This window comes from Oncorhynchus kisutch, linkage group LG8 (assembly GCF_002021735.2).
Source record: "Oncorhynchus kisutch isolate 150728-3 linkage group LG8, Okis_V2, whole genome shotgun sequence".
Classification (NCBI taxonomy): Eukaryota; Metazoa; Chordata; class Actinopteri; order Salmoniformes; family Salmonidae; genus Oncorhynchus; species Oncorhynchus kisutch.
In genome coordinates, this window is record NC_034181.2 from 41,149,937 (window position 1) to 41,177,787 (window position 27,851).

General features: G+C 42.7%; 3 protein-coding genes across 6 annotated transcripts in view; all 3 read left to right on the top strand.

Annotated features, from left to right (window-relative positions):
- Positions 1-144: 144 nt before the first annotated feature.
- lztr1 (leucine zipper like post translational regulator 1) lies at positions 145-13,054 on the top strand. Of its 2 annotated transcripts, XR_004210825.1 has the most exons (21): positions 145-774; positions 918-980; positions 1,083-1,139; positions 3,073-3,152; positions 3,243-3,351; positions 3,468-3,551; positions 3,645-3,702; positions 5,614-5,753; positions 5,915-6,116; positions 7,100-7,144; positions 7,926-8,036; positions 8,235-8,327; positions 8,687-8,782; positions 9,174-9,372; positions 9,702-9,871; positions 9,991-10,274; positions 10,554-10,703; positions 10,889-10,994; positions 11,109-11,189; positions 11,809-11,985; positions 12,051-13,054. XR_004210825.1 is itself a non-coding variant. In XM_020489531.1 (20 exons), exons 1-20 carry the CDS (start codon positions 485-487, stop codon positions 11,923-11,925), a joined length of 2,535 nt encoding a protein of 844 aa, XP_020345120.1. In that variant the 5' UTR covers positions 145-484; the 3' UTR covers positions 11,926-13,054. The 2 variants fall into 2 exon arrangements, 1 of the variants encoding a protein (XP_020345120.1); XM_020489531.1 differs by having other exon boundaries at positions 11,809-13,054.
- Positions 13,055-16,016: 2,962 nt separating this feature from the next.
- Positions 16,017-16,954, top strand: LOC109894865 (putative claudin-24). The gene is given in 6 exon segments (XM_074933821.1): positions 16,017-16,249; positions 16,251-16,407; positions 16,410-16,476; positions 16,478-16,544; positions 16,546-16,622; positions 16,624-16,954. Coding segments are annotated over 6 exon segments (726 nt in total). The 5' UTR covers positions 16,017-16,222.
- A 2,168-nt stretch (positions 16,955-19,122) lies between these two features.
- aifm3 (AIF family member 3) overlaps positions 19,123-27,851 on the top strand; it is a 44,826-nt gene continuing 36,097 nt past the window's right edge. For 2 of the 3 annotated variants that reach the window (XR_002256011.2, XM_031830391.1), the window contains exon 1: positions 19,406-19,504. The gene's annotated coding sequence lies outside the window, so the exon portion shown is untranslated. Of the gene's footprint in view, positions 19,290-19,405; positions 19,505-27,851 lie in introns of those variants that run through there. The other variant, XM_020489527.2, reaches the window with a different exon arrangement.

Below are 27,851 nucleotides of genomic sequence, written 5' to 3' on the forward strand. Positions count from 1 at the left end.
TTACTGTGATTGGCTAAATATTCCCCATTGAGAGCCAATGGATGAGACTCTTTGTTGTTCATGGGAAATGATGTTCTAATACATTTCAAGATGTATTGAGAACTATAAGAAACCTATTGTATAAACTACAACTTCCAGCAACAATTTCAGGGGCGTGGGCGATTTGTGACATTTTTTGTTTTGCAGCAAGAAAAACATTACGATTGTTGTAGCTTGTAAATGCCACTTTTTGGTAACATAGATATTAATGGTATATACATTGTTGGAGTATTCTTTTTTAGATAGAGGGGAACATATTAAAGATTTATCATCCCGATGTATTTATTTGTAACTAGCTGGCTATTTAGTGGCCGTTAACTAACTAGCTAGCTTAGCTAGCTAGCCGGTTCGGGTAACGTTAGCTAAGTCACATCGCCTATTCTTGGTTGCCCTTTCGCCAGTAAAAAGGACGATTTTAAGATGAAAGGAAAGCTTAGCTAACTGAATGACAAACAGTGTATCTGCAAATTCATCTAGTAACTGTATCAGCATAATCCCAGGGTGGGTGGCTTTTGACCTAGAGGGCACGGTCTTGCTATGGACAGCTAAGAAGAGATTGGTTGGATGTGATGGTCATGTAACCATGTCTTGTAAATCCACCAAAGTTGCACCAAGTGTTGATTTCGACCATAGCTGTTCGGACAGTGTGGAATATTTGACACTTAATTTCGGCCCATTCGAGACTGTCCATCGCTGGAGAAGGCTCCCACCGTGTGATGAGTTTGTCGGTGCCAGGTGAGTTGACAACTAATGTCATTATACATTTCTTTGTAGCTAGTGCTGCGGTGCTGACGACAATGTTGTTAGGCTATTCCTTGTGATTGCTGGTGTGACCATTGTGACAGTTGCATATGTAAAACATATTTTCAATTCTGCAGACGCAGCAAGCACACCGTTGTGGCATACAGGGATGCCATATATGTATTCGGGGGAGATAATGGGTAAGACATGTTTGAGTCACATATTCATGTGGTTGCATTGCAATGTCGAGGTCGTGTGGAAATCCTCAGTGATCTAACTAAGCCCCTATTGACTTCTGACAGGAAAAACATGCTGAATGACTTGTTGCGCTTCGATGTGAAGGACTGCTCATGGTGCCGGTAAGAATCACCTTCACAAATTCCTTTAAATATACCGCGCCTTCTGAAAGTATTCACACCTCTCCACATTTTGTTGTGCTAAATTGAAAATGGTTTGAATTTAGATTTTTTTTTGTCAATGGCCTGCACACAATGTATGCGCGCACGACTGTATGTCGTTTTGGATAAAAGCGTTTGCTAAATGCCACCTTATTATTATTTTATATTTATATAATGTCAAAGTGGTTTTATGTTTTTAGATTTGTTTTCTCAAATTAATTAAAAATGAAAAGCTTAAATGTCTTGAGTCAATAAGTATTCAACCCCTTCGTTATGGCAAGCCTAAATAAGTTCGGGAGATAACATTTGCTTAACAAGTCACATAGGGGGATGGTGCCAACAGAGAGGGCTGCCTTTCTTCCAGCTCTTAGGAAACTTTGCAGTATTATTTTTGTCTCCGTTTTATTTCTCACATTATTAGCCCAGAGAATGTTTTGTGTTACTACATACAGCCAGGACATTTTTACAAGCATTTCGCTACACCTGCAATAACATCTGCTAAGCACAGGTATGTGGCCAATAACATTTGATTTGACAAGTTGCATGGACTCACTCTTGTGCAATAATAGTGTTTAACATAATTTTTGAATGACTATCTCATCTCTGTACTTTACACATACAATTATTTTTAAGGTCCCTCGGTCGAGCTGTGAATTTCAAACACAGATTCAACCACAATGAGCTTTTCAAATGCCTCGCAAAGTGCACCTATGGGAAAAAATATATATATTCATTTGAGCATGGTGAAGTTATTAATTACACTTCGGATGGTGCATCAATACACCCAGTCACTACAAATAAACATGCGTCTTTCTTAACTCAAGGGAAGGAAACCGCTCAGGGATTTCACCATGAGGCCAATGATGACTTTAAAACAGTTACAGAGTTTAATGGCTGTGATAGGAGAAAACTGAGGATTGATCAACAACCATGTAGCTACTCCACAATAGTAACCTAATTGACAGAGTGAAAAGAAGAAAGTCTGTACAGAATACAAATATTTCAAAACATGTGTTCTGTTTGGAACAAGGCACTAAAGTAATACTGCAAAGAATGTGGCAAAGCAATTCACTTTTTGTCCTGAATACAAAGTCTTATGTTTGGGGCAATCCTGGGTGGCTGAGTAACAGTTTTGACTTAAATCTAGTTGAAAATCTATGGCAAGATGTGATAATGGTTGTATAGCAATGATCAACAACCAATTGGACAGAGTTTGAAGAATTTAGAAAAGAATAATGGGCAAATGTTGCACAATCCAGGTGTACTCAACAGGATTCAACCTGTCTCTAATTATTCTCTCTTGTTTTGGTCTCTCCACAGTAGATATGCTGCCATTCTATCAGTTAAACCACCATCAAGTGGTAGTTTAGAATTCATCTCCAATCTAAATATATATTTTTACACAAATTCTTTGAGCAACAGGCTTACATTTAATCTAGGTTTAAAATGAAAACTAAACTTATATTAGAAGAATGATTTAATTTAAAACTAGGTTTAAAATTTGGTGCAACAAGATTAATAGATGAATCTTGATTTAACCCAGTTTAAGTGTTAATCCATGTTGGTGCAACGCACCCTTAGAGACTTGCCCAGTCTCTCACCACTGCCAATGGTGCTGCTACAAAGTATTGACTCAGGGATGTGAATACTTAGGTAAATTACATTTCTGTATTTCATTTTCACAACATTTGCAAACGACTTTGTCGTTGTAGGGTATTGTGTGTAGATGGGGGTGGTATTTAATCCATTTTGAATTCAGGCTGTAACACAACAAATGTGGAATAAGTCAAGGGGTATGAATACTTTCTGATGGCACTGTACATGACACTGACAACACTGTTCTATAAGATCCATCATACTTGAACTGAAGGCTGACAAACTGAATGTGTTCCAGAGCCTTCACCACCGGCACGCCACCTGCACCCAGGTATCACCATTCTGCCGTGGTGTATGGCAGCAGCATGTTTGTGTTTGGTGAGTTTTTCTTCAATGCCTGCTAGTTTATGTTCATCTAACTTCACGTGTGGTCCGTAATAGCTTTAATCTTGTATTTTAACTTTTCAGGGGGCTACACTGGCGATATCTACTCAAACTCCAATCTTAAAAACAAAAATGACCTATTTGAGTACAAGTTTGCAACAGGACAGTGGACGGAGTGGAAAGTGGAGGGCAGGTAATTTGTGATATAGGGAAGTAAAATATATACATGTGCTTACCAAAAGATATCACCTCTTAGTCTGTCATATTGCTTCAAGCAGTGGTATAATCATGTCTTTGTTTATATTTCAGTTTGCCTGTGGCCAGGTCAGCACATGGTGCCACAGTGTACAGTGATAAGCTATGGATATTTGCTGGCTACGATGGAAATGCCAGGTAGGTTTGTTTGACAATTGTGTCATATTTATTGACAATGTCCTGATGTTTACATAAAAAGATAACTGATTTGATGGTTTGCCCTACCTGCAGGTTAAATGACATGTGGACCATCAGTCTTCAGGACCGAGAGCATGCCTGTTGGGAGGAGGTCATTATGCAGAACCTTCTCTTAACGAAGGGACATACACAGGAGAATCTTCAAGCACACTCAAGTTTATAGACATGCAACCAACCACACATAATGCATATACATACAGTGCCTTTGGAAAGTATTCAGACCCCTTGACTTTTTCCACATTTTGTTACGTTTACAGCCTTAATCTAAAATGTGTTAAAACATTTTTTCCCTCAATCTACACACACATAATGACAAAGCAAAAACCGGTTTTTAGAAATTTGATAGTTTATTTTTATTTATTAATGATCACATTTATATTATAAATGATCACATTTATATTAGTATTCAGACCCTTTATCAGTACTTTGTTGAAGCACCTTTGGCAGCGATTACAGCATACTCTTCTTGGGACACCTGTATTTGGGGGAGTTTCTCCCATTCTACTCTGCAGATCCTCAAGCTCTGTCAGGCTGGATGGGGAGTGTTGCTGCACAGCTATTTTCAGGTCTCTCCAGAGATGTTAGATCGGGTTCATTTCCAGACTCTGGCTGGGCCACTCAAGGACATCCAGAGACTTGTCCTGAAACTACTCCTGCGTTGTCTTGGCTGTGTGCTTAGGGTCGTTGTCCTGTTGGAAGGTGAACCGTCGCCCCAGTCTGAGGTCCTGAGCGCTCTGGAGCAGATTTTCATCAAGGATCTCTCTGTACTTTGCTCCGTTCATCTCACCCTCGAGCCTGACCAGTGTCCCAGTCCCTTCCCCTGAAAAACATCCCCATAGCATGATGCTGCCACCAACATGCTTCACCGTAGGGATGGTGCCAGGTTTCCTCCAGATGTGATGCTTGGCATTCAGACCAGAGAGTTCAATCTGGGTTTCATCAGACCATATAATCTTGTTTCTCATGGTCTGAGAGTCTTTAGGTGCCTTTTGGCAAACTCCAAGTGTGCTGTCATGTGCCTCTTTACTGAGGAGAGGCTTCCGTTTGGCCACTCTACCATAAAGGCGTGTTTTGGTGAAGTGTTGCAGAGATGGTTGTCCTTCTGGAAGGTTCTCAAATCTCCATAGAGGAACTCTGGAGCTCTGTCAGAGTGACCTTCAGGTTCTTGGTCACCTCACTGACCAAGGCCCTTTTCCCCCGATTCCTCTTTTTTGCCGGTTTGCCAGCTCCAGGAAGAGTCTTGGTGGTTCTATAATTCTTCTATTTAAGAATGATGGTGGCCATTGTGTTCTTGGGGATCTTCAATGCTGCAGAAAATGTTTGGTACCCTTCCCCAGATCTGTGCCTCGACACAGTCCTGTCTCTGAGCTCTACGGACAATTTCTTCGACCTCATGGCTTGGTTTTTGCTCTGTCATGCACTGTCAACTGTGGGACCTTTAAATAGACAGGTATGTGCCTTTCCAAATCATGTCCAATTTAATTTACCACAGGTAGACTGCAATCATGTTGTAGAAACATCAAGGATGATCAATGGAAACAGGATGCACCTGAGCTCAATGTCAAGTCTCATAGCAAAGGGTCTGAATACTTATGTAAATGAGGTATTTCTGTTAGATCGGGTTCATTTCCAGACTCTGGCTGGGCCACTCAAGGACATCCAGAGACTTGTCCTGAAACTACTCCTGCGTTGTCTTTGCTGTGTGCATGTTTGCAAAGGGTCTGCAAAGGGTCTGAATACTTATGTAAATGAGGTATTTCTGTTTTTTATTTTTAATTGCAAAAATTTCTAAACTTGTTTTCGCTTTGTCTTTATGGGATATTGTGTGTGTGAGGATTTTAAAATATATATATATAATCCATTTTAGAATAAGGCTGTAACGTTACAAAATGTGTGAAAAGTCAAGGGGTCTGATTATGTTCCGAAGGCACTGTACATGGCAAAAAAAAATATGCATAGGAAAGCAAATGCTGATGTAATTTCTGTTTTTGTGGTGTCTCAGATTGAACAGAGCGGTGAGATCCCTCCCTCCTGCTGCAACTTCCCTGTAGCCGTGTGCAGGGACAAGATGTTTGTGTTCTCCGGCCAGAGTGGAGCCAAGATCACCAACAACCTCTTCCAGTTTGAGTTCAAGGGCCACATGTGAGTAAGCCAGATCAGACTGAATGTTAATAAAGCCATTCTGAACGAGTAGACACAAAAGAGAGGCATTTAATGACACTACGAAGGGAGTGCTTGTGCTGCTGATGTCCGAAGGTCAGATGACCGAGATTCTGTCTTGTCTATCCTCCCGTCACGCCCAGGTGGACGCGCATCCCGACTGAACACCTGCTGCGGGGCTCCCCCCCGCCCCCCCAGAGGCGCTATGGCCACACCATGGTGGCCTTCGACCGTCACCTGTACGTGTTTGGAGGCGCGGCCGACAACACGCTGCCCAACGAGCTGCACTCCTACGACGTGGACTCCCAGACCTGGGAGGTGATCCAGCCCAGCCTGGACAGCGAGGTATGTGCGAGGGCAGGTGTCCAACTGGTCACCGAGTAGGGCCCCTAGTTATTAGTACTGATTAGTCTTAAACCCATTCCCAAATCCACTCCTAGCCTCTACCCCTGTGCAGTTGTAGAGAATGTGATTGGTGTAAGCAATTTTGGATTAGTTCCACTTTGCCCTCTGATAGGGGCTAGGTGGAATTTTCCCCATATTGCTTCAACCTATCAAATAATCTCAGATCCCCAGAAGTGCCTAGGGTGGAAGGGCTTTTGGGTTATAAATATATTCTCTATACCCGAAAAGAAGTGAAAACGTTGCATGTTTGCATTGTCATTTTTTGGGGCGTAGCCCTAATTTGATGTCAGAGGTACCCATGTGTCTGTGTTGATCGGGCTGCCAATACTACAGAACATTAGAGAGATGAGTTGCGTAGCAAGCATGAAAAAAGACGGTGACTTTAATAAGCTCCCACAGTGATTTATTGAGACACCTAACATACAATTTTGTGTGCGTCCCAATAAATCACGGTGGGAGTGTATCAGAGTTGCAGACAGCTTCTTATTTTCATCCAGCACCTTAAAGTTAAATTCCACCCCCAACACCATCTTTTGGTATTTGTTTCATTAATTAATTGTTGATATTAGTGAACAAAATGTTTTGTACATCAGCAATCAAGTTTTCAAGATGTATATAACTATCAAAATAGAGAAATACAGCCTGTATGATGCAAAACACAGCATCATATTGTGCAAAATGCATCATACTGGCTGTATTTCTCTATATTAAAAGTTATATGTCTTGAAAACTTGATTGCTGACATACAAAACGTTTTGGTACTATATCAACAATGCACAAATAAAACAAATACCAAAAGAGAGTTTTTGGGTGGAGTTTTCCCACTAAGATATGTGCATATTTTTGCATGCGATCCATTACATTTGTGCCATTTGATTTACACGTATATGTTTTGAAGTCCCACTGCTCTCTACCTTTTCCAGGATCCCCTTGGAAACGAGATGACCTCATCTCAAGGGTCAATCCTGGTAAAAAAATATATATCTTTAATCAAATAGAAAAATGTCTCTCTCTGTTTGCTCTCTCTCTCTCGTCTGGTAAGCTGCCCCCCCGCCGTAGCTTTTCTTCTCCATACAGTTACAGCTCAAAACAAACACAAAAAAAACAACCGCTGTTTGATTTAAGCCAATCTGGGTGGTTCTTCTCCTCCTCGCACATACCCTCCCTTCTGAGTACTACAGAAACAAACAATCTCCAGAGGAAATCGAAAATAAGCTACAGAGTGCAGCTTTAATAACATTATTGTGTATTTAGTCAGAATGGAATAGCTCAACAAGCCACTGGTTAGTCATGCGCATAATTGGGGATCAAAATAATAAGATATGGCCAAAGACCCCATAGACTAATTGATTGTCCACCTTGGATCTTCGTTTGCCTATAGACCTGTGTCTATGCGGTACGAGCCACTAACTGCTGGGTCATATTCATTAGGGCACATAGTCACAAAAATGCTTTAAAACGTTGTGCACAGGAGAAGAAAAAAATGTTCAGGTCAGGTAGTCCCTCCTTGTTTCATTTAGTTGTCTTCTGTTTGTTGCCTAATGAACACGACCTAGGGGATTTCTAAAACATGGCTGAGGAGGAAAAAGCCATTGCATCTCTTGCCTCTTGTATCACGAACTGACCTCATCCGCTTTCCTCTCTTTCTAGTCATTTTGAAGGGATCTTCTGCTAAACCAGTGGGGGTCTCGTTTGTCCATGTTGCCCTAATCACTCCCTCTTTCTCTCCCATCCTCTCTCTCCCTCTAGATGCCCAGTGGAAGACTTTTCCACGCGGCCGCTGTGATCCAGGATGCCATGTACATCTTTGGGGGAACGGTGGACAATAATGTGCGCAGCGGGGAGATGTACAGATTCCAGGTGGGTGTCTGTGGGAGTTGAAAAGCATTTTTAAGGTCAAAACACACAATCAGCTACCCTACGTGTCACTGTGTTGCTCTGCATGGTGGGAACAATCAACGTATTGATTGAAGAAAATGAAAATGGGTTAAATAGGACCATTTAGTCGCTCACTACCCATATTAACCCTTATGAACTTTTGTTATTCTTTTCCATCAGTTTTCTTGCTACCCAAAGTGCACGCTCCACGAGGACTATGGCAAGCTGTTTGAGAACCGTCAGTTTTGCGATGTGGAGTTCATCCTGGGAGAGGTGGGTCCTCACAGCTAATCGACGTGCTGCTGGGAGAATGAGCTGAGATTTTTTTTTAAATAGGCACCAAATACAAAAAAAAAATACAAAATCTTTTTTTTTTAAACGGACTGGAACAGGGACTTAAGGGACTTATAAGAAACGCTAATTTTCGTCTTCTTTGCTAAACGTTTTAAAACGTTTCCTGTTGCATGCCCTAATGAGCACGACCCTGCCTCGTAGAGGACAAAAGTGGATCAGCTGCCTTTTAATAATTAAGGGATTGTCCAGCTTTTTGCTTCCCTTCCTCTTTATTTTGACCTCCGCTCTCTTTCTCACTCCCTGTTCTTTCTCACTCCCTGTTCTTTCTCCGACTGCAGAGGGAGGAGAGAGTCCTTGGTCATATTGCCATCGTGACTGCAAGATGCCAGTGGCTGAGAAAGAAGATCCTGCAGGCCCGGGATAGACAGAGACAGGTAAGTGGAGAGAGCTTGGGTCCTCTTCTCACCTTCGTCACGCTTTAGTCGTCAGTCTCCCATGTATAAATGACGTGGTGGAGCAGAGACACACTTACAGAACTGTCAACATTATTCAGTATAATATGGTCCATGCAGGAATCAACCCACATTGCTGGTTTTGCCAGTACCATGCCCTTAACCCACTGACTCAATGGAATGACCATTTCCTAATTATTTGAATGGAACCCACATGGGGCTGATTTCCGTGACTCAGATTGAGCCTAGCTCTGGACTAAAAAGCCCTTTCTGAAATGACTTTTTTGTTGTCCAGGAGTAGGCTTAATAATATGTCTGGGAAACTGGCCCATGAAGTAGTGACTGTTAGTAAGTGTCCAATATCTGTGTGCAGAGGATTAAACAACAGGAGAACAGTGAGGAGGGGGGTGAGGAGGGGGCGGGGGCCGGAGGTCCCAGGGATATCCCAGGGGGCACCAGGGCTTCGGGGAACCAGCCCATGTTGGAGGTGCACATCAGAGAGGCCGAGGCCCAGCCCTTCGAGGTGTTGATGCAGTTCCTGTACACAGACAAGATCCAGTACCCGCGCAGAGGTCAGAGTTCACCCACCGCTTCCTCATACCTATTCATAACCAAATCAACCCTTAGCTCCCAGCCCCCAGGGCACCCCTATCAGAAGGCAAGGTGGATAAATTACCATATTGCTTGAACCCAGCCACTCCTCTCAGGTCAACAGGAGTGCACAGGGGTTAAGAGCTAGGGGTTCGATTTGGGATTAGGGAAATATTTACCCCCACACATACTGCATATGAAACCTCTTCAAAAGAGCGCATACATTGTACTTGTCTGTCTTGGATAGTGCCGATTTTTAAGATCCTGTGCAAATGACTAAAATGTCAATGTTTTCCTGGACTCCCCTCAGGTCACGTCCAGGACGTTCTGCTAATCATGGATGTCTACAAGCTGGCGCTGAGCTTCAAGCTGTCGCGGCTGGAGCAGCTGTGTGTGCAGTATATCGAGGCGTCGGTGGACCTTCAGAACGTTCTGAGCGTGTGCGAACAAGCCAACAAGCTGCAGCTGGATCAGCTTAAGGTAGGACGACCCAAAAGAGGGTTTTTGCTAATTCCAGGTTGTAAAATCAAGCATTAGCACAAAAAAAATGATTCTGTCAATCTATCGCTCACACGACCTGTTCTTCTGTCCCACCATAGGAGCACTGTCTTAACTTTGTGGTGAAGGAGACTCACTTTAACCAGGTTATCATGACCAAGGAGTTTGAGCACCTGTCCACCCCTCTGATCGTGGAGATAGTCCGGCGGAAGCAGCAGCCTCCCCCCAGGGTGTACTCGGATCAGCCCGTGGACATCGGCACCTCCCTGGTGCAGGACATGAAGGCCTACTTGGAGGGCGGCGGCCTGGACTTCTGTGACATCGTCCTGCTATTGGACGGACACCCGCGGCCCGCCCATAAAGCTATACTAGCCGCCCGCTCAAGGTACTATCACTGTACAGGGCTGTGATCAGTGGGGAGAAACGTCTTGACATGGATGTCCTAACTGATCCCCCCCCATTGCAAAACTTTGTTGCGGTAACGTCTCGTGCCCTACTGAACACGTCCCAGGTCTATTTGAATCCCACACGTGAACTACCACAACCTCTTGATCAGAAGTTGGGGTTGATTACTCGTGTTGAGTTACTTTGACTGCTTGTGTGTCCGTTCTGTATGTGTGCAGGCTTGTATATGGTGTTGATGTGTCTCTTTTTCTCTGGGCAGCTACTTTGAGGCGATGTTCCGTTCCTTCATGCCCGAGGACGGCCAGGTGAACATCTCCATCGGGGAGATGGTACCCAGCAAGCAGGCCTTTGAGTCCATGCTCCGCTATATCTACTACGGCGACGTTAACATGCCTCCCGAAGACTCTCTGTATCCTCCCCACTCGGCCCCATACGTGGCTAGCATCTTCCACATTCATTTGTTATTGTGTCCAATACTATGGGGGAGCCATTTTGTATAATGCTACATGCATATTGGGTCATTAGAAGTGGCAGCACTATCACTTGGCAATACAGATCTTTGTGTGCAATGACGGCCTTGACTCTTGATAACAGCTACCTGTTCGCAGCGCCATATTATTATGGTTTCTCCAACAACCGGCTACAGGCCTACTGCAAGCAGAACCTGGAGATGAATGTGACGGTGGAGAACGTCCTCCAGGTATACTGCACCCCACCGTTAATCCCCGCTCACGTGTTCTAATCTAGCCTGTAGCTGTATCCTGTTAGTGTGTGCAGCATTCATCCCCCTTCAGTTCCGTGTCCTTCTTTTCAGATCCTGGAGGCGGCGGACAAGACCCAGGCCTGGGACATGAAGAAGCACTGCCTGCACATCATCGTCCACCAGTTCATCAAGGTGGGTGGGCTACTGGTGTCCGGAGCCCTGGGGGGGTGTTGCCTCCCACTCCACAGCTAAACTAAGCACCTGAGGGGAAACTCTGTGGGGAGTCCCCCCGTTGCCCAAATGGATTACCCCAGTCTTCCTCTACACAGTGGTTAGAGAAGAGACAGTTTACAGCCAAGCACGCAGTCCAAGCACCTTATCCTTCGCGCTTGTCATCTCTCCTTACAGTGCCATTCGGGAATATCTTCTTGTCTTAACTAACCAAGCAAAATGCTACGTACCTCTTTTTCTACGCCAGGGGCTCAAACTTGCCACCCTCGAGCCAGATGCGGCCCGCAGTTGTCTTGGTAATGTTTTACTTGTCAGGGTTTTCCTCTAGCCGATTTCATGCGGCCCGCAGTTGTCTTGGTAATGTCTGTCTTGTCAGGGTTTTCCTCTAGCCGACTTCATGCGGCCCGCAGTTGTCTTGGTAATGTCTGTCTTGTCAGGGTTTTCAGTTTTGCACTTTGATCCGCTATTTTTTTTCACTCCCTCTTTTGGCTTTGCTCAACAACTTTGCTCTTCCTGAGTCTTTGTTTGATCGTGACAGTTTTTTATTTATTTGTTGCTTCTCCCCCTCCCCCTTCTGAAGGTGTCCAAGCTCCCCAACCTGAGGTCCCTCAGCCAGCTGCTGCTGCTGGACATCATCGAGTCTCTTGCCTCACACATATCAGACAAGCAGTGTGCAGAGATGGGCTCCGACATCTAGGACCAGGCTGCTCACTTCCGCCTACCGAAGCCCTCCGTGTCTGCTCCCTCCCTCTTTAGTCATTCCCTTACACCAGTGGAGGCTGGCGGAAGGAGAAGTGGGGAGGATGGAACCCCTGCCCTCCCCATTTCTCCTTCCACTAGCAGCCACTGCCTTATACGTTACTGTGGGCCTTACATAGCATTTCTTCATCCTTGTCTTAAATGTCCATTTGTATCTATGCTGGGTTACCTTGTATCAGCTCTCTTATTGGAAAATGATCACCTGAATGTGTACATCTGGGCCAGGCTTGAGAATGCTGACCTTCACGATTGCGCTAGCATGAAGTAACCTTCCGTTCATCCTTGTTCAGTTAGCCTGATTTCAGTTAGCATGGTTTATAAGTACCCTTTTTCATCTACTTATTTCCTCGTATATTCATCTTCTAATTTCAGAAATGGTGTAAAAAAAGAAAGTTGAATTCTCCTGCATAGTAAGAGTACATACCACAGGAGGTTGGTGGCACCTTAATTGGGGAGAACGAGCTCGTGGTAATGACTGGAGTGGTATCAAATTCATCAAACATGGATTCCATGTCTTTGATTCAATTCCATTCGCTACGTTCCAGCCATTTATTATGAGCCGTCCTCCCCTTTGCAGCCTCCACTGGTACATACTATATATGTATCTATCATAGAATAATTATTTATGGTTGCACTATTACCAAATACATTTGACTAAGTATTTAAGACATAGTTGCAGTACGTGGTCATTATTCCGAGGGGATTCGGTTTCCCTTAGCAACTAATTCAGTGTGTTCATTGAATGTCTAAGTATTTCCAACCTCTGCTTCGCGGTCAAGATGGTTTCAGATTAGCTATGGCATGTCTAGTACTTGAGTGGTGTTTATCTAAGCTTGGGAGAACCATGTTTAGTTTGACATTGACATTGGAATTGAATGGATATTTAACATTGGCAAACACAGGACCTATATTCCTATGTCTCTGATCCAGCAGCGGCTGTACAGTTTGCAGAAATAAGCCCACTCAAATACTCTGTTTTAGTTATGACGACATGCTGCTAAGTCAAATGTTTGTTCACGTTGGTTGCGTGTACTCAAAGCTTTAATAAATGACCTATATGAAGTTCATCAATTAGTCTATGTATACTTAGCATACACCCCATCTTGTCACCCATAATAGGTTAGCTTTGTTTCAATTGATTGCTGTGAGGGAGATTATTATTTTGTGAAGGCTCCCAAAAACCCAATAAGCAACGATCTAAAAGAGAACACTTTTTGAAGAAAAACATTTATACAGTTGAACTACTAGGTCTCTTTTTCTCCTGCCGTGTACTGTGTCTACCCGTCCCGGACCCGAAACATAATAGTAGAGAAGAGACTGACTTGATTCTAGCACAATGTATCTCTTGCTCACCAGCTGCCAGTAGTGTGCAACCAACATTGCCTTTAGCCCAAAGGGAGATACAGAACCCAAGTGCCCAAAACCCTGTTTTAGCATGGGCAGAGCCATTGAGGACGCATCATTTTCAAGTAGTCAACTGGATGGGTCTTCTTATGGGTTAAGGTTCACATGATTCTATCCAGGTCATTATCCAATTAATTAGACTCGTGAGCAAACGTTCCATAACTGCAGGTGGCAGTAAATTGCCAACCCAGGCTTTATACCTGTTTAAACAACACACTCCAGGTGGCAGTACGCACCATTCCAGTTTGTTTACCAACTCATAGAGGTAGTAGAAGAAAATAGACTACTTCAAAATTGAGATGGCCTCAATGGCGCTGCCCGTGCGCTCACAGACATATTGCGCCTTCTAACCGTCGCTATGCTTTAGCTGTTGGGCTGCAGCAAGCTGGCGTTTAGAAACTTGAAATATTAACTTTTTGAAATCCAACAAATATTGAATCAGGGGACCACTTGAGGGCAATGGAGCACACCAATGCTGAAGGAGACCTTCAAGTCTGCGCAGGTTAACCCTTGACCTTTGTCTAAACAAATTACCTGTGTATTCCAGTAGTGTCAGGTTCCAATGATATGTGGAAGATAAGCTTGCACCCCCAAAAACTGTATGACATACTAAATTATATTTTGATATTTCTGTATACCGGTAGTCGACCTTACCTAAGGTTGCGAAGGGAGGGTATATCACATGTAAAATATATTGAATAAGATGATTATAAAATGATAAAACATTATCCTCAATATAAACCAACTTGGAGAATACCATTTGTGTTTCATAGGAGGGTTTCAGCATGAAATATCTTTTTTTTTATTTTTACAAACTGTCAATATGTTTAATGTTTTAGCATCAAACTGGGAAAGGGGGATACCTAGTTAGTTGTTTCAAGTGAATGCCTTCAACTGAATCAGAAAGGTGTGGGGGGGCTGCCTTAATCGACATCCACCTCGACATCCATGGACACATTAAATGAATACTAAATATGAATACATTTTTAAAAAGTTAAGTGTAAATTACCAAAATTATGATAGATTGCCATAGACTTTCTGATAATTACTGAAGATTCTGGTAAATTACCGGTAGCTTTGAAACCTTAACCTTACCATTCATTTTGGATTTTTGGATCTGCGTATAGCTGGGTCTACAAAACATGGCCTAGGATGTGGACTGATTTTGACAAAAGGCCACTTGAGATCTGAAAACATCTGATAAACTTTGATTGGAGTTTAATATCCGTTTTAAGGCTGCGTTGATTTTCTGTGGAATGTGACTCCCTTTCACCTGTTCCCAATTGATTTCATGTAACATTTAAAATAAAACGCTTTCCCTAAAGTCAATGAATGAAAGAGTCGAGGGCTTAGTGGCCAGATAGAATTTCATGTTCCCTGCCAGCTACAAACCCAGAGCTCTAAAACCTAAATGAGGACCTCACCAAGTGTTGGGCTCTTGTTTAGCCTAAGTAGTATTGAATTGAGCACGAGGTGCTATTAATAGTCTTGACACTGGAGACATTTTGGCAAATCAACTGATTTTCTCTAGATGAAAAAAAATCTTGACTCAAAGAGCCAATCTCAAAACTCATATCAGTAACATCAACACATGGTTTCATTTGAAATGAGTTATACATGAGGCAGCAGTAGCCACTCGGAGTCCATTGAATCGGGCCACTCTGGACACCCTTGCGAGAGTTTCTGGCCTTTCCTCTTTGTGTTTGTACCCCCATGCCCAACTTGCTCATGTTTCCTTCCAGTGTGATCCGTCCCCAGGATCACACTGGACATATCAAATCAAATTTATTTATATAGCCCTTCGTACATCAGCTGATATCTCAAAGTGCTGTACAGAAACCCAGCCTAAAACCCCAAACAGCAAGCAATGCAGGTGGAGAAGCACGGTGGCTAGGAAAAACTCCCTAGAAAGGCCAATACCTAGGAAGAAACCTAGAGAGGAACCAGGCTATGTGGGGTGGCCAGTCCTCTTCTGGCTGTGCCGGGTGGAGATTATAACAGAACATGGTCAAGATGTTCAATGTTCATAAATGACCGGCATGGTCGAATAATAATAAGGCAGAACAGTTGAAACTAGAGCAGCAGCACAGTCAGGTGGAAGTTGAAACTGGAGCAGCAGCATGGCCAGGTAGACTGGGGACAGCAAGGAGTCATCATGTCAGGTAGTCCTGGGGCATGGTCCTAGGGCTCAGGTCAGTTGAAACTGGAACAGCAGCATGGCCAGGTGGACTGGGGACAGCAAGGAGTCATCATGTCAGGTAGTCCTGGGGCATGGTCCTAGGGCTCAGGTCCTCCGAGAGAGAGAAAGAAAGAGAGAAGGAGAGAATTAGAGAACGCACACTTAGATTCACACAGGACACCGAATAGGACAGGAGAAGTACTCCAGATATAACAAACTGACCCCAGCCCCCCGACACATAAACTACTGCAGCATAAATACTGGAGGCTGAGACAGGAGGGGTAGTATCTGTGGAAGTTCAATAAAGTTCAATAAAACGGTCACATCGCAAAATTCGACTAGGTAACAAACAAGGTATCAGACAAAAATATCTGGTTTCATCTCAGAACAGTGCTCATTGTTCCCTACAATGATATGTATCAATACGACAAAACAGTATGTCTGTTGTATTGCCTCATGACCTGGGATTATCTCCTGGTTATCAGGTGTATTTTATTAAGATGCTGGATGAGGCGGGCTGGCTGAGTCGGTCCGAGTGCTACCACGGGATAGGGTGACGGGGTGCCCAGTCGCTCACTGGCTGTTCTTTGGCCAATACAAAGAGAGGGACAGAGAGAGTGTGAGGAGTGTAAACGACGACGACTGACAGAAGATGGTGATCCTGACCGCCAAAATCATGGCAGAGAACTGCGCTCTTTGTCACAGTCGGGCGTCTGGTCACTACTCTTGTAACCACCTTCATCCCCCTGTGGAAGACCTTGAACTCGGACCTGAACTAAGCAGAGAACTAGTAGTCAGGCCTGTGGCACACCTGCATCTTCACAGAGGAGGTTGGGATATAGCCTTTGAATCCCTCATGGCCCTGCCTTTGGACTTGCTGGTCTCCACGGTGCTCATGCTGTTGTCTGGGCACTAGGGCCCTGACCATGGTGGTGGCCTTCCCAGGCCTGAAGGGAGTGGAGCTGGGCTCTCAGGAGGCAGCAGGGTTTGAAGAGGGGCCTCCTCATTGTCAGCGGTGTGCTGTCCTGGGTGTCGGGGCTCACCACCCTGGCCTGTCTCCCTGGTGGCCTACATGACTGTGGTAGAGTTCTGGGACGAGAACCTGCCCGACGTGGTTTCATGCTGGGAGTTTGGAGAGGCCATGTTCTCTGGCTGGTTCTCGGGCCTCTTCCTGGTCATTGGAGGCTCCCTCTTCTTTGTGGCTGTGTACATGGCAGACCTGCAGCAGCGAGTGGCCAGCCTCCCAAACACCCCCCAGGAGAAGCCAAGGGGACAGTACTACTTAAAGACAGGTTTCATAGTCAAACTTTCAGTTTATCAAGTTATCTTTATTGTCCCAATTGGGAAATTTGTTGTGCAGTCGGGGTTCAACAATAAAAAATAAAAAATATAAACAGTGACAACCATACAACCGATATAAACATAACATGAAACAATGAGATGGATAAAAAGGAGTAATAATTGTGCAAAAGTGCAGCAATAGAGAGACATTTCATGTGCAGATTCAGAAAGTTAATGGCCTGTGGGATAAAATAGTTATTGTATATGTTGCTATTGAATTTGGGAAGTCTGAAGGGAGAAGCGCAAAATGGTCAAGGTGGGGGTGACCAGGACAGTCTAGGATACTGTTAGTTCTCCTCACCATTCGCTTTCTGAACGCCACTGAGCTGTGCCTGTTGCATCCCAATGAAATTGCTGCCCACTTTAACCACCCTGTACAACCTATTTCTGTTGCAAACATTAAGATTGCCAAACCAGGCCACCTTTGAGAACATCAATACGGATTCAATAAAACAGTGTCATCATTCTCTTGCTGACGTTAAAAGAGTTAATCTTTCTCAGATGGTATGTGTTCTCCTCAAACGTCAACTTGTTGTCCAGCACTGTTCCCAGGTACTTGTAGGTACTGACCAGCTCAATGTCGTGTCCCATGACCACAGTGGGTGTGAGGTTCAGTGGCAGCCTTCTAAAGTCAATGGCCATATCTTTAGTTTGGGAGACATTCAGTTGGAGGAAGCAGTTCTCACACCATGACACAGAGTCATCTACCACAGGCCCATGCTCAGACTCTCCATCCTGTTGGAGACTGACGACGACAGAGTCATCTACCACAGGCCCATGCTCAGACTCTCCATCCTGTAGGAGACTGACGATGACAGAGTCATCTACCACAGGCCCATACTCAGACTCTCCATCCTGTAGTAGACTGACGATGACAGTCATCTACCACAGGCCCTTTCTCAGACTCTCCATCCTGTAGTAGACTGACGATGACAGAGTCATCAGCAAACTTGATGATGTGCCTGTTTTCATATTCGCTACGACAGTCATTAGTGTATAGTATGTATAGGAGAGGAGAGAAGACACAACCTTACCAACCGGTGGAGGAGCAGAGCTGCTTTGACATGACGCCATTTAATCACACTTGTTGGGACTAGTCGGTAAGGAAGTCCACTATCCAGCCAACAAGGCTCACATCCAGCTTGATGTGGGAGGAGCTTCTCTGCTAGTATGTGAGGTTGGATAGTATTGAAGGGAGACGAGAAGTCCATGAACAGAAGCCTCAAGTGGGGTTTTTCAGCCCTCCAGGTGCTTGTAGAGGTGGTTGAGTAGGGTTGGAGTGGGGTCCTCCATCCCTCGCTTGGCCCTGTAAGCAAACTGCAGGGGGTTCAGGGAATACTCAAGAGTTTAGGCACCTTCTGCAGCTTGAGTGAAAATGTGATGAAAAAATCCACTGAGTTGTTCTGCACATGACTTAAGTACCTGTCCACCAATGTCTGGTCCTGGGCTCTTTTTTAACTTTGGTCTGTCTGAATAGGCTGGTGACACTGGATGCAAAATTCCATTTTGGGAGTAGCAATTGTCCTCATACGCATCTGAGTAATTCCTCCACTAACGTTCTGATTGTCAGATCTGAGATGAAACCATTTAGCTCATCAGCCAGTCCTTTGTGTTTAAACGGTATCATCTTGTTTCTCTTGTCTTGTAGCCCAACCACAGTTCTCATTCCATTCCAGGCAGCCCTCAGATTGTTGCTACTCCAGATAGCTTTTATTGGTCCAAACCTTCACTTACCACTTTTGCACTTTCTCACTCTTCAGCACAGTCCTGTAGAGAGGCAGAAGATGCACTGTGTTGTGGTCAGATGAACTCTCGCTGTAGACTTGTAGGCCCCTCTGATGGGGCCATAACATAGGTTCAGGGTCTTGTTGGGAAGGTGACATATTAATCTGTGTTATTCTGAGTTTTCTTCATGTTACAGCAATTTAAAATGTCCTAAAATAATATTGGGGGCATCAGGAGACAGAGGTTGCATTTTGTGTCACAGTGTAGATAAGATTAGCAGCATTCTTCGCATTGGCATTACGGTGAATGTAAACAACCATTATAAATATTTGGGGAAACTCTCTTGGGAGATAGAAAGGCGACAGCAGCTCAATATCAGGTAGACATAGTCTCGTAGGACAGTTACATTGTTGCACCATCGGTGATCTATGCACAGGCAGACTCTGCCCCCTGTGATTTCCCAGTCGAACTGCTGTCCCCATCCAGTCGGAACAGACACCCGAATCATTTTATCTCCAAAGACGAGTCAGTCAGCCAAGACTCATTAAAAGCCATAAAACAGGTGCCTCTGCACTCCTGAAGATGATTGACCTTTGCCTGCAACTCGTCTGTTTTATTCCTCAAGGATTGCACATTCGCCAGGATAATATAAGGTAAGGGGATGCGTAGCCTGCTGCTGATGTTTAATCCGTAATCGAACGCCACCTCTCCTCCCCCGTTTGCGAACACGGCCATCCTTTCCACGGTTCAGAGCATTAAATCTATTCATCGATTGCCAACACTTTCATGTGTTTCAGAAGAGAGTCCACAGACTTGTTAAGGGGTTTATCCACCGAAGCCGGGCGATCCCATTGCAGCAGGAACTCCAGTGAGTATCGTTTTGTTTGTTTGGGAGTGGCAAGAGTTCCAGAAGGCCAATGGAGAGATTCAGTAACGTTATAATCAATCAAACGAGTGAAAAAAGTATCTCCGTTTTACGAATGATCTCAAACATTTAGAACATTTGCAACATCTAAACTGGACAAAAACAGACTTACTTGGGACTTTACAAACAACATAGTAACAGAAAGTGTAACACAAACACCTGCTATCTGGAGTCGCAGCTTTGAATGCCTAATTTGATTATTTGAATGAGAACAGTAAGAGAAGCTACAGTTGACTGTGTGAAGTTGACTTCAGACTGTGACTACCTGGGTCTATTTTGAGATATTAAAACTAGGGTTGCAAAGCTACTGGTAATTTACCAATGTTACAGTAATCTTCAGTACATTTGGTAATTAATAGAAAATATATGGCAATCTATCGTAACCTTGGTCATTTATACTTGAATAGTAAAGAAATAGAATAATTTATCTGTCTATATTGTCCATTAGCTTCTAGTAGATAGACCATATGGTTCAAGAGAGAATTGCCTAGTTAATGAAAAAAGCATCTAATGAACAATGGCATTATTTCAATTAACTCTGCAACTCTTCCAACTAGTGACTTTTTTTCACAACTGCCACCAGTTTGACCACAGAACGAACATTGACAACAAATACATATAGACCATAGTTCATGATGAAACACAATGGTATTCACTAAACTGAAGTTATTTAGGATAATGTTTACAACATTGTCATTATATTTTCATTTTATTCAATATATTTGACGTGATAAAGCCACATAGAGGGCCAGAGATTATTACAGATGCCTGTGATAATCTCAAGTACCCAAAAGGGCCACTAGATGTTTTGTGATAGATTACATCAAATCCTTGGTAGTTTACTGGTACATTCTGAACGTATCCAGGAATATACCCTCCCTTTGCAACCCTAATTAAAACACATTTTTTAGATGTTTGATAGCCACCATTTGTATATTTCGATATTGTTTGACATGGATAAAGTCCTGTATTTCTGATGGAAAAGTGCAATGAAAGCTTTTGTCGGTAACCCTAACTCGTTTGCACTCATTTTATTAATTGCATGAGCCTCTGGTCATTGTAATTCATGTGCCTGCTTGGTTTCTGCATGTCTGGTCTCTTGATATGGACAATTCCAGAGTAACGGGATTACGCTGAGAACTGTTTAAAATGTATTCCAAACTAAAACCATTGATTTTGAAGTTGAACATACCATATAACTTAACAAGTAAAAAAAAAATGGATTGTACAATATTTTCCAAATTCTTCAAGCTCTGTAAAATGTGTCATTGATAGACAAGCATTTTCAAGTTTTGACTTAGAATTTCAAGCAGATTTAAGTCAACTGTAACTCGGCCACTCAGGAACATTCACAGTCTTCTTGGTAAGCCATTCCGGGGTAGATTTGGCCTTGTGTTTTTAGGTTTATTGTCCTGCTGAAAGGTGAATTCATCTCCCAGTGCGGGTGGAAAGCAGATTGAACCAGGTTTTCCTCTAGGATTTTTCCTGTGCTTAGCTCAATTCTGTTGATTTTTTATCCAGGAAAAACTCCCCAGTCCTTAACAATTACAAGCATACCCATAACATGATGCAGACACCACTATACTTGAAAATATGAAGAGTGGTACTCAGTAATGACTGGATTTGCCCCAAACATAACACCTTTGTTTTCAGGACAAAAAGTGAATTGCTTTGCCACATTTTTTTGCAGTATTACTTTAGCGCCTTGTTGCAAACAGAATGCATGCTTTGGAATATTTGTTCTTCTGTACAGGCTTCCTTCTTTTCACTCTGTCAGTTAGGTCAATATTGTTGAGTAACTAAAATGTTGTTGAACCATCCTCCGTTTTCTCCAATCACAGCCATTAAACTATGTAACTGTTTTGAAGCCACCATTGTCTACATGGTGGAATCCCTGAGCGATTTCCATCCCCTCCGGCAACTGAGTTAGGAAGGACGGCTGTATATTTGCAGTGACTGGGTGTATTGATGCACCATCCAAAGTGTAATTAATAACTTCACCATTTAAACTTTTCATTTTTAATTAATTTGTAAACATTTCTAAAAACATAATTCCACATTGACATTATGTCGTATTGTTGACCAGTGACAAAAAAAAAGTCAAGTGTGAATACATTTTCCAAAGGCACTATAACTGTTCCACCAGTTAGAGGTAGTTTCGTGAGCCAATGCTAACTAGCGTTAATGCAATAACTAGAAGTCTATGGGTATCTGCTAGCATGCTAGTAGATATCTATAGACGTCCAGTCATTGTGCTAACACTAGTTAGCATTGGCTCACGAAACTACCTCTAGTTTATATATTGTATCGTCCCTTAAGGGATACATTGGGATTTTGGCAATGAGGCCCTTTATCTACTTCCCCAGAGTCAAATTAACTCATGGATACATTTCTTATGTCTCTGTGTCTAGTATGGAAAAAATAAAAATAAAAAAAATAAAAGATATATATATATATATACAAAAAAGTAAAGATAAGATTGCTTTGAGAAGTGGTTTTCCTCAATTACCTCAACTAACTGGTGCCCCCGCACCGGTGAACATGTATATAGCCATGCTATTGTTATTTTACTGCTGCTCTTTAATTTTTTTATTTTTTTTATTATCAATTTTTTAAACTTGTTTTTTCTTAACTGCATTGTTGGTTAAGGGCTTGTTAGTAAGCATTTCACTGTAAGTTAACCTGTTGTATTTGGCGCATGTGACAAATAAAATGTCATACAATTTGAAATGGTATCTTATTTTTTAGGGTCCCTGATCAATATTACATAACATAAGGGGGAGCTATTTATTTTCTAATGCAAACTCTGCAGTTATTTCTTTAGTGTAATATATTGACGATCCCTAACGATCTCCAGATATAGTTTGACTTTGGATAGTTGTGGCAAAGTTAGGCTAACTTCAGCTACCTTAGCCACTGCTACCTAAACATCTATGGGAGTGGTGGGGTCATGTGGTAGCTGTTAATTTATTTTGTTGCCATATCACCTTTAAGTAACATCAAGCTAAATGATTGAGTTGATTTGGCCATGCCGCATGCCTTTACTACTCCCATAGATTTTTAGCTAGTGGTGGCTAAAGTTAGCTGAAGTTTCTACGGGCTGTTTAAAGAAAACCGGTCCATGGATTACAGTTAGTCTAGGCCCAAAGACTACTTTCAGCGTGAGGGACCGTCTAACAAAGAGTGTTCCCCTTTAAGTATGGCAATTGCTGAGATTCATTGCGACAGGGAAGATAAATTAATTGTAAGCCTCAATAGATACTTCCAAAGTTTTTTTTTGTGCACTTGGCCACATGAGGCAGCCTGAGTTCTTAATGCACATTTTGGCTCAGAAACAAGGAGCTAGACAAAAAAAAAGTTTGTTTGAGGAAAGACTACGTAGTCTACTGTAAATGTAAAAGGGAGAAAGTTCAAACAATCATTTATCACCAAGTAAAGTAAAATGAGTCACTCTCTGTGTCAAAGTCAGTTAAATCAGATGTTTTTGTATTTACACAGCCTAGTATTGCCCAGAGAGTGGCAGGGGTTAAGCCTACACTTAAAGCTGCTGACATTAACATTTGGAGATCGTAGCTCGTAAATGAGTCACCCATTTGCTAGCCTGTAGTACTTTAATCTTGGTTTTTGGAGTGTGTGGCTGGCTGTCCCTGGGCAAGTGTGCAGATAGGAGTACTACCAGAAACAAAGGAAACTGAGTGATGTGCCAGTAATGGCATGTTGTGACACTCCTCCTGCCGTCGGGTCGAGAGATGATCGGTCATCTTTCTTACCTTATAGTAACAATAACACTTGACAGACACACGTGTGCATGCACACACACACATTCACACACCCAGTGTTGCTGTTCGTTCTCTATGTCACCAGCAGAGGGTATTTTTTAGCAGAGCAACAATACACACAAGAGAGCCCAAGTGATTGCTTGTTTGCAGTGGCTGAGCATTACAGGCAAATCGAAACATTTCATTTGCAACGTTATGGTTCAGGTGTCACCTCTGATTCCAGGTATTTTAATAGTCTTTGTTTTTAATGACCTGTATAATATTTTAAATACTTTTTGTTTACTTTCTAGCATTCAAAATAATAGAAAGCTATCTTTTAATTCCCCCAAATCTGTCAATACAACTCACTGGGACAAGCCAATGTTCTTGCCCGTAGTACTTTAAAGACTAGCAGTATAAAGGACTTGCATAAACAGTTCCATATAAACAAAATCATGTATGATGTGTAACTATTTGTCAATTTTAAGTGTTGTTCATGCTGCAAAGAGGCTCAAATGCCTACGCAATTCAAGAATAACCCAGCTGTGTGTTGTTGGTGCAGTATTTCCATAAAATCAATCACTTTACATGAATTATGATATGAGGCCTTTGCCGTTGTCATAAATTACAGAGGGGATCTGACAATCCACCTGGATAATAATAAATCATTGTAAATGAACAATTCAATCAGAGAAACCAGCACAGCTATGCCCCTCCCCCAATAACTTGTCGAGGATAACAAGGACTGCTTCAGTGTTCCCTTTTACCACTCTATCCAGCAAGCAGGGGGAAACTATACTTTTCTGGTTGCAAACTGGTTTTCTGTTGATAAATACATAAGATTACAACTAAGCAAATATGTCTTTTTCCCGAACGTCTTGGAAATATTTCATATTTTGGTTATTAACTGGTCAGATTTACAACCAGTAAGAAATGTCTTCTGGTCGCTTCCTGAACTGAAATATAAACGCAACATGCAACATTTTCAAAGTTTTTACTGAGTTACAGTTCATATAAGGAAATCAGTCAATTGAAATAAATAAAATGGGGCCCTAATCTGTGGCTTTAACATGACTGGGAATACAGATGTGAGACCACCATTTGCCTCATGCTGCGTGACACATCTCCTTCACATAGAGTTGAGCAGGCTGTTGATTGTGTCCCACGCCTCTCCAATGGCTGTGCGAAATTGCTGGATGTTGGCAGGAACTGGAACATGCTATCGTACACATCGATCCAGAGCATCCCAAACATGCTCAATGGGTGACATGTCTGGTGAGTATGCAGGTCATGGAAGAAATGGTACATTTTCAGCTTTAAAGAATTGTGAACAGATCCTTGTGACATGGGGCCGTGCATAATCATGCTGAAACATGAGGTGATGGCGGCGGGTGACTGGCGCGACAATGCGGCTCAGGATCTCGTCACGGTATCTAATGTGCATTCAAATTTCCTTTGATAAAATGCAATTGGGTTCGTCGTCCGTAGCTTATCCCTGCCCATACATAACCCCACCGCCACCATGGGGCACTCTGTTCATAATGTTGATGTCAGTAAACCACTTGCTCATATTACTGCTCTCTGCCCGGTACAGTTGAAAGCGGGATTCATCCTTGAAGACCACACTTCTCCAGCATGCCAGTGTTCAGTGGGCAAATAATCACCTTTGATGAAGTCGGTGACGACGCCGAACTGCAGTCAAGTCAAGACTCTGGTGAGCTTGACGAGCATGCAGATGAGCTTCCCTGAGACCGTTTCTGACAATTTGTGCAGAACTTCTTCGGCTGTGCAAACCCACAATTTCAACAACTGTCCAGGAGGCTCGTCTGAGAACACACCGCAGGTTAAAAAGCCGGATGTGGAGGTCCTGGGCTGGCGTGGTTACACATGGTCTGCGGTTGTGAGGCCGGTTGGAAGTATTGCCAAATCGTCAAAAATGACGTTGGAGGCGGCTTATGGTAGAGAAAGTAACATTTAAATTATCCGGCAACAGCTCTGGTGGACATTCCTGCAGTCAGCATGCAATTGCACGCTCCCTGAACTTGAGACATTAGTGGCACTGTGTTGTGACAAAACTGTACGTTTTATAGTGGCCTTTTATTGTCCCCAACACAAGGTGCACTTGTGTAATAATGATCATGCTGTTTAATCAGCTTCTTGATATGCCACACCTGGCAGGTGGATGTATTATCTTAGCAAAGTAGAAATGCTCACTAACAGGGATGTAAGCAAATTAGTTGACATTTTTGAGAAATAAGCTTCTTCTGCGTATGAAACATTTCTGGGAAATGTTATTTCAGCTCATGAAACATGGGACCAACACGTTACATGTTGCAGTCAGATAGGTATTTACAGTGGGCAGAACATTTCCACACAGATGGGCATGTAAAGTGTCAAGAAAAAGTATGTGAACCCTTTGGAATTACCTGGATTTCTGCATAAATTGGTTGGTTTTCAAATTGGTTTTCAAATTTGATCTGATCTTCATCTAAGTCAAAACATAGTGTGTTTCAACTAATAACCCACAAATTATTGTATTTTTCTTGTCTATATTGAATTCATAATTTAAACATTCACAGTGTAGGTTGGAAAAAGTACAGTTGAAGTCGGAAGTTTACATACACCTTAGCCAAATACATTTAAACTCAGTTTTTCACAATTCCTGACATTTAATCCAAGTTAACATTCCCTGTCTTAGGTCAATTAATTTAAGAATGTAAAATGTCCGAATAATAGTAGTGATTTATTTCAGCTTTTCTTTCATCACATTCCCAGTGGGTCAGAAATGTACGTACACTCAATTAGTATTTGGTAGCATTGCCTTTAAATTGTTTAACTTGGGTCAAACATTTTGGGTAGCCACCCACATTAAGTTGTGTGAATTTTGGCCCATTCCTCTTGACAGAGCTGGTGTAAATGAGTCAGGTTTGTAGGCCTCCTTGTTCGCACACGCTTTTTCATTTCTGCCCACAAATTTTCTATGGGATTGAGGTCAGGGCTTTGATGGCCACTCCAATACCCTGACTTTGTTGTCCTTAAGCCATTTTGCCACAACTTTGGAAGTATGCTTGGGGTCATTGTCCATTTGGATGACCCATTTGCGACCAAGCTTTAACTTCCTGACTGATGTCTTGAGATGTTGCTTCAATATATCCACATTATTGTCCTGCCTCATGATGCCATCTATTTTGTGAAGTGCAACAGTCCCTCCTGCAGCAAAGCACCTCCACAACATGATACTGCCACCCCCATACTTCACGGTTGGGATGGTGTTCTTCAGCTTACAAGCCTCCCCCTTTTTCCTCCAAACATAATGATGGTCAGTATGGCCAAACAGTTCTATTTTTGTTTCATCAGACGAGAGGACATTTCTCCAAAAAGTATGTTCTTTATCCCCATGTGCAGTTGCAAACCGTAGTCTGGCATTTTTATGGCGGTTTTGGAGCAGTGGCTTCTTCCTTGCTGAGCGGCCTTTCAGGTTGTGTCGATATAGGACTCGTTTTACTGTGGATATAGTTACTTTTGTACCTGTTTCCTCCAGCATCTTCACAAGGTCCTTTGCTGTTGTTCTGGGCTGATTTGCACTTTTCGCACCAAGTACGTTCATCTCTAGGAGACAGAACGCGTCTCCTTCCTGAGCAGTATGACGGCTGCGTGGTCCCATGGTGTTTATACTTGCGTACTATTGTTTGTACAGATGAACGTGGTACCTTCATGTGTTTGGAAATTGCTCCCAAGGATGAACCAGACTTGTGGAGGTCTCCATTATTTTTCTGAGGTCTTGGCTGATTTCTTTTGATTTCCCCTTGATGTCAAGCAAAGAAGCACTGAGTTTGAAGGTAGGCCTTAATACATCCACAGGTACACCTCCAATTGACTCAAATTATGTCAATTAGCTAATCAGAAGCTTCTAAAGCCATGACATCATTTTCTGACATTTTCTAAGCTGTTTAAAGGCACAGTCAACTTGGTGTATGTAAACTTCTGACCCACTGGAATTGTGATACAGTAAGTTATAAGTGAAATAATCTGTCTGTAAACAATTGTGCGAAACATTACTTGTGTCATGCACAAAGTAGATGTCCTAACCGACTTGCCAAAACTATATTTTGTTAACAAGAAATGTGTGGAGTGGTTTGAAAACGAGTTTTAATAACTACAACCTAAGTGTATTTAAATTCCGACTTCAACTGTATGTGATCCCCTAGGCTAATGACTTCTCCAAAAGCTAATTGGAGTCAGGAGTCAGCTAACCTGGAATCCAATCAACGAGATGAGATTGGATATGTTGGTTAGAGCTGCCATGCCCTAAAGCTGGAAAGGGTTACAAAAGTTTCTCTAAAAGCCTTGATGTTCATCAGTCCATGGTAAGACAAATTGTCTATAAATGAAGAAAGTTCAGCACTGTTGCTACTCTCCTAAGAGAGCCGTCCTGCAAAGATGACTGCAAGAGCACAGCGCAGAATGCTCAATGACGTTAAGAAGAATCCTAGAGTATCAGCTAAAGATTTACAGAAATATCTGGAACATGC